We start from the raw sequence: 5,228 nt of genomic DNA, 5'->3' as shown, positions 1-5,228 counted from the left end.
TGACTCATTGGAAAAGACTCTGATGCTGGGAGGGATTGGGGGCAGGAGGAGAAGGGGACGACAGAGGATGCGATGGCTGGATGGCATCACTGACTCGATGGACATGAGTCTCAGTGAACTCTGGGAGTTGGTGATGGACAGGGAGGCCTGGTGTGCTGCGATTCATGGGGTCACAAAGAGTCGGACACGACTGAGCGACTGAACTGAACTGGCAACACAGACTGAGACCAAATAACCCTCCGGCTCAGGTTTAGGTTTTGAAGGATTTTAATACAGAGATGGAACATTGTAATGGGTAAGGTCTTGAGAATAGGACAGGATGTGCCCGAGACAGCACGGATTGGGAAGGCTGCCCTCGAGGCCCCAGGTGCTGGGACAGGACACTCCAAGCGGGTACGACCATGACCTGGGGACACAGGCAGGGCCAGGAGACCCTGAGTCCCCTCTTCAGCCCTCGTGGACACCATCTAGCACTTTCTATGGAGGAACGTGTGCTATCTTCTGGAGACCATGTCACGCTGACCACCGGGGAGCAGTCAGCTTATCCAGGGTTGCTGACAGGCCCTGGGCCTGACCGCTTATCGTGGCCAGTGGAGGCTACCCCATCCTGAGACGGGGCGGGGGCTCTCACATCCGCGCTGGAAGTCTGCAGAACCTGACAGAGGGGAGGTGTGGCGGGCGGTCCCGAGAGGAGGGGGAGCGTGTGGGGATGGCAGGGCGGTGCTCAGTCCTTCAGCTGGGAGACTTCGTACAGGTATGCGGCCAGCATCTTGGTCCCCTCAATGTAGTTGCGCCTGGCCAGGAGGAATGGGGGTCAGTGACACGCCCGAGCTCTGGGCCCATGCGTGCATTCCTTCTGGGAGCGGATGCCTGGCACCCTGGCTTGCTGGCCCTGAATGCTCTGGCCCGGTTGGTTCCCAAGCCCAGCCCAGCGCCCCATAGGGACCAGCCCTGATCCTGGCCTCCTGGACGTGCGGGCTCCCACCAGGACTCAGTGCAGCGCCTCTCCGCGAGCACAGGCCCCCCGTGTCTGGGCCGAGGTCTCCACATTGCGTCCTAACACCCTGGGCTCTGGCCTCGCCCCCAGCCCTCTGGCAGGGTCTGTCTCTGCTCTCAGCAGCCCCTGCCCTGCAGTCAGCCCCTCTTCCAGGCTCACCGGTTGAGCTTCTCGTTCTGGGAGTGCGCTCCGTCGTCCGCCGAGCCCACGGGCAGCAGCATGACGTTCTTGCCTGTGGCCTCCTGGAACGTCAGTGTCACTGGGATGCTGCCGCCTTCCCTGGTCAAGTCCGGCTCGACACCAAACACTGAGGAGGACAGAAGAAAAGAAACCGAGCTTTAGGGGCCCACCACACATCCACTGCCCGGCAACCCTGAACTCAGGCCCTCTGCGAGCGGCTCCGCTCCCATGGTGGGAGGCGGCATGGCCCAGGCAGCACAGGGACCCACAGCGCCCGCCTGCCCCCAGGGCTGCGTCCCACCTGTCTTCAGGGCCCTCCTCCCAGCCAGGTAGTGAGGGTGGTTGAAGTCGGACACCCAGGGCTTCCCGCCGTGGCCCATGTACACCTTGAACTTGTTGGGACTGTGAAGCTCAGCAAACTTCTTGGTCAAGTAGCTTGTAACCTGAACCACAGACGGGAGGGACAACGTCTCACAAGCCTGGCCTCTGGTCCAGGGCTGGGGGTTCACTCCAAGACAAGACTCCAGGGGGCGGGTCTCCACGGGGTCTATGAGGGTCTCCACGGGGTCTATGAGGGTCTACACTGGGTCTATGAGGGTCTACACTGGGTCTGTGAGGGTCTACACTGGGTCTATAAGGGGTCTCCACAAGGTCTATGAGGGTCTTCACAGGGTCTATGAGGGTCTACAGGGGGTCTATAAGGGGTCTACACGAGGTCTATGAGGGGTCTACATGGGGTCTATGAGGGATCTACACTATGTCTATGAGGGGTCCACACGGGGTCTACGAGGGGGTCCACACTGGGTCTGTGAAGGGTCTACATGGGGTCTATGACGGTCTACATTGGGTCTATGAGGGGTCTACACGGGGTCTATGAGGGTCTATACTGGGTATATGAGGGTCTACAGTGGGTCTATGAGAGTCTACACTAAGTCTATGAGGGGTCTACACTGGGTCTATGAGGGTCTACACTGGGTATGTGAGGGTCTACAGTGGGTCTATGAGAGTCTACACTAAGTCTATGAGAGTCTACACTGGGTCTATGAGGGTCTACACTGGGTATGTGAGGGTCTACAGTGGGTCTATGAGAGTCTACACTAAGTCTATGAGAGTCTACACTGGGTCTATGAGGGTCTACACTGGGTATGTGAGGGTCTACAGTGGGTCTATGAGAGTCTACACTAAGTCTATGAGAGTCTACACTGGGTCTATGAGGGTCTACACTGGGTATGTGAGGGTCTACAGTGGGTCTATGAGAGTCTACACTAAGTCTATGAGAGTCTACACTGGGTCTATGAGGGGTCTACACTGGGTCTGTGAGGGTCTACACGGGGTCTGTGAGGGTCTACACGGGGTCTACAGTGAGTCTATGGGTGAACACTGGGTCTCATGTTCCCCCCAGTCCTCTCCCCTCTGGAATACCCAGCCCCCTCTGTTGCTCACCACAGACCAGACCCTGGACTCTCACCACAACACATTCAGCCCAAAGTCAGCCTTTGCTTCAAAGCCTTAGAATGAGGTCAGAGGTCAGATTTTAGCACACCTCAGCAGGGACAAAGGTCGTGCACAGGGGATGCTGTTTTATTTGGCCTTTATCTCTGATTAGGATCTGACCTGCTTATTCTAGTGATGGCTAAGCTGAGGAGCCGCCAAGGGCGGGGCTGTGTGGGGGAGGCGAGCACCCTTCCCTGTCGGGGGTGCCCCTGGGGCTCTCAGTGACCATCTCCTCGGGCACAGCAGCCCTCCTCACACCCCCGCGTCCACGTGCCTGCTCGCTGACCACTTCCGGAGTCATGTTCGGGACGAGTCGGATGGAGAACTTGCCGACCACCTTGCGTGGAATCACGGTCTTGGCCCCTGACCCGGAGAAGGCACCTTCAATGCCGTGAAGAGACAGGGATGGGTAACGCCATCTGTGCATCAGGATGTCCTTCTGCAGAGAGACGGCCAGCGGTCAGGGGTCAGCACTGTGGGTCAGGGGTCAGCACTGGCTGGTCAGGCATCCCCACTGGCTGGTCAGGGGTCCCCACTGCGGGTCAGGGGTCCCCACTGTGGGTTGGGGGATTCCCCACTGAGGCTCGGGGGTCAGCACCAGCTTGTCAGGGGACAGCACTGCCAACAGCAGTCAGCACTGTGGGTTGGGGGTAAGCACCAGCTGCTTGCAGGGGAGACCAGACGGCTGGGGGACCACACGCCCAGAAGGAGGCGGCACCGACCCAGTGGGGCCGCTGGGTGAGCTGGCCCCCAAGGTGCCTGGCGAGCTCCTCTTGCTTCCCCAGGGCCTGCGGCTGCAGGTACTTAGAGCTGGAATTTATATCCAGACCTGATTCTGCCAACAAACAGGTAAGTAAATGTTCTGTGCAATCAGCCTCCACCTTGGTACCCAGCTCTCCAGGGAACAGTGAGACACCCCTGGGCAGATGGGCCATTTCCCAGCATGTGCAAACCAGGAGAAGCTCCCCCACTGCAGGCGGCCCAGTCCCCGGGGTGGCACAGTGGTCTGACAACTCACAGAGCTCCCAGCCTGGCACATGTTGCCCACTGATGTCGGCAGCATCTGGCACTCATGTGTCCGGGGTATGCCCGGGTCTGTCCAGCCTGCAGCCCCCTCCCTGGGGCTCCAGGGCCACACACACTGTGAGCCTGGCAGGTGGGGGGCACCTTGCAGCCGTGCAGGAGGGTCCCAGCGCCCACGTCCCGGGCGTACTCCTCCAGGTCAAAATCGATCTTGTCGTAGAGCTCCAGCTCCTCCTCGGTCACAGGGGCCACGGCCTCACTGATGCCCGGGATGAGGATCTTCCCCTTCTTGTCCATCAGGCAGCCTGGGCGGTGGGCAAGCAGGGGTTAGTGGGAGCCTGCGGCAGCCCCAGGCCCGGCAGAAGCACCTGGGCCGCCTGTCATCCGTTACCGTGACAACCCGGGAGGGCGCGGCGATGCCTCCTGTTTAAGGTAGGAGACGACCACAGGGAGGGCAGGGGAACCACCCACGGTCACAGGACAAGACACACAGCAAACTGGCTCCTGTGGCCCGCCCACCGTCAGGCCCGTGTTTCCTTTCTAATGCATGTTCCCTAAGAAGCCACCTACTCCCACGCCTAGGAGGGAAAACCCAGTGAGACAGAGCCGACTCCAGGCCCAGGAAAGTCGGCTTCATGTACAGCACACACTGCCCACCTGGGAGGAAAATGGGACTCAGCACACGGTGAGTGGGCCGGATGCCAGGTGGGGCCGTGAGACAGCCTCACAGGAGACCCGCTGTGGCCAGTGACAGCCAACTGGACCAGAGCAACCCCCTGCAGGAAGGTGAGACACCACCGCGGCCAGGGCAAGGATGGCCGTGATTCTAGGGACCCGAGGTGGGGTCTGGTGACCGGGGGAAGGTGGTGGGGAGTGAAGGGGAGGCAGACATGAACCAAGTGGGCCTGTTAGAGGGAGCAGCCAGAGAGGGAGGGAGAGAAGACCCCCGAATCGCTGCAGGGGCCCACCCGCGCTCACCCATCAGCATGATGAGGTCGGTCATGGCCTCGTGCACCGAGCCGCCGTACACGCCCGAGTGCAGGTCCCTGTCGCTGCATTCCACCTGTGGACACACGGCCACTCTGCAGGCTGCTCCCGGGAGCTCGCCCTCACCCCGCGGCGGGAAAGCCGACAGAGGACGCTCACAGTGCACGCTCCGAAATCGGTTTGCTGCCCCCCAGGCCCGGCCAGGCACTTCCTAAATCACAAGGCTCTGGCCGCAACCAGAGACCCTCCTGGGGGAGGCGCGGCCCCCGCGCACCTCGATGAAGAAGTAGCAGATGCCCCGTAGCCCGTAGGTGATGCAGGGCTTGTTCTTGCCCAGCCAGTAGTTGTCGGAGATGCACACGTAGTCCACATCCTTGAAGAACGCGTCCTTCTGCGCGAAGATCAGCGCGTCCAGGCCCTCGGAACCAGACTCCTCCATGCCCTCCAGGCAGAAGCGGACGTTGACGGGGACTTCCTGGGAGGGGATGGTGAAGAAGGTAGTCAGCGTACATGGAATTTTATTTCTTAGAACAACGGACAGGAAGCC

At 60.5% G+C, this 5,228-nt stretch overlaps 1 protein-coding gene across 1 annotated transcript in view; it reads right to left on the bottom strand.

Annotated features, from left to right (window-relative positions):
• Positions 1-249: 249 nt before the first annotated feature.
• CNDP2 (CNDP dipeptidase 2 (metallopeptidase M20 family)) overlaps positions 250-5,228 on the bottom strand; it is a 13,935-nt gene continuing 8,956 nt past the window's right edge. Inside the window, exons 5-11 of the mRNA XM_010855055.1 lie at positions 4,956-5,156; positions 4,673-4,757; positions 3,839-3,999; positions 2,946-3,110; positions 1,479-1,620; positions 1,157-1,304; positions 250-794 (exon numbers count right to left, since the gene is read on the bottom strand). Coding sequence (XP_010853357.1) covers positions 725-794; positions 1,157-1,304; positions 1,479-1,620; positions 2,946-3,110; positions 3,839-3,999; positions 4,673-4,757; positions 4,956-5,156 — 972 coding nt within the window. The 3' untranslated portion in view covers positions 250-724. The remainder of the gene's footprint in view (positions 795-1,156; positions 1,305-1,478; positions 1,621-2,945; positions 3,111-3,838; positions 4,000-4,672; positions 4,758-4,955; positions 5,157-5,228) is intronic.

Source organism: Bison bison, unplaced genomic scaffold, assembly GCF_000754665.1.
Source record: "Bison bison bison isolate TAMUID 2011002044 unplaced genomic scaffold, Bison_UMD1.0 scf7180017864353, whole genome shotgun sequence".
In the NCBI taxonomy this organism is placed as follows: Eukaryota; Metazoa; Chordata; class Mammalia; order Artiodactyla; family Bovidae; genus Bison; species Bison bison.
Note: the sequence above shows the minus strand (reverse complement) of the source record. Positions and strands in the feature narration are given on the sequence as shown.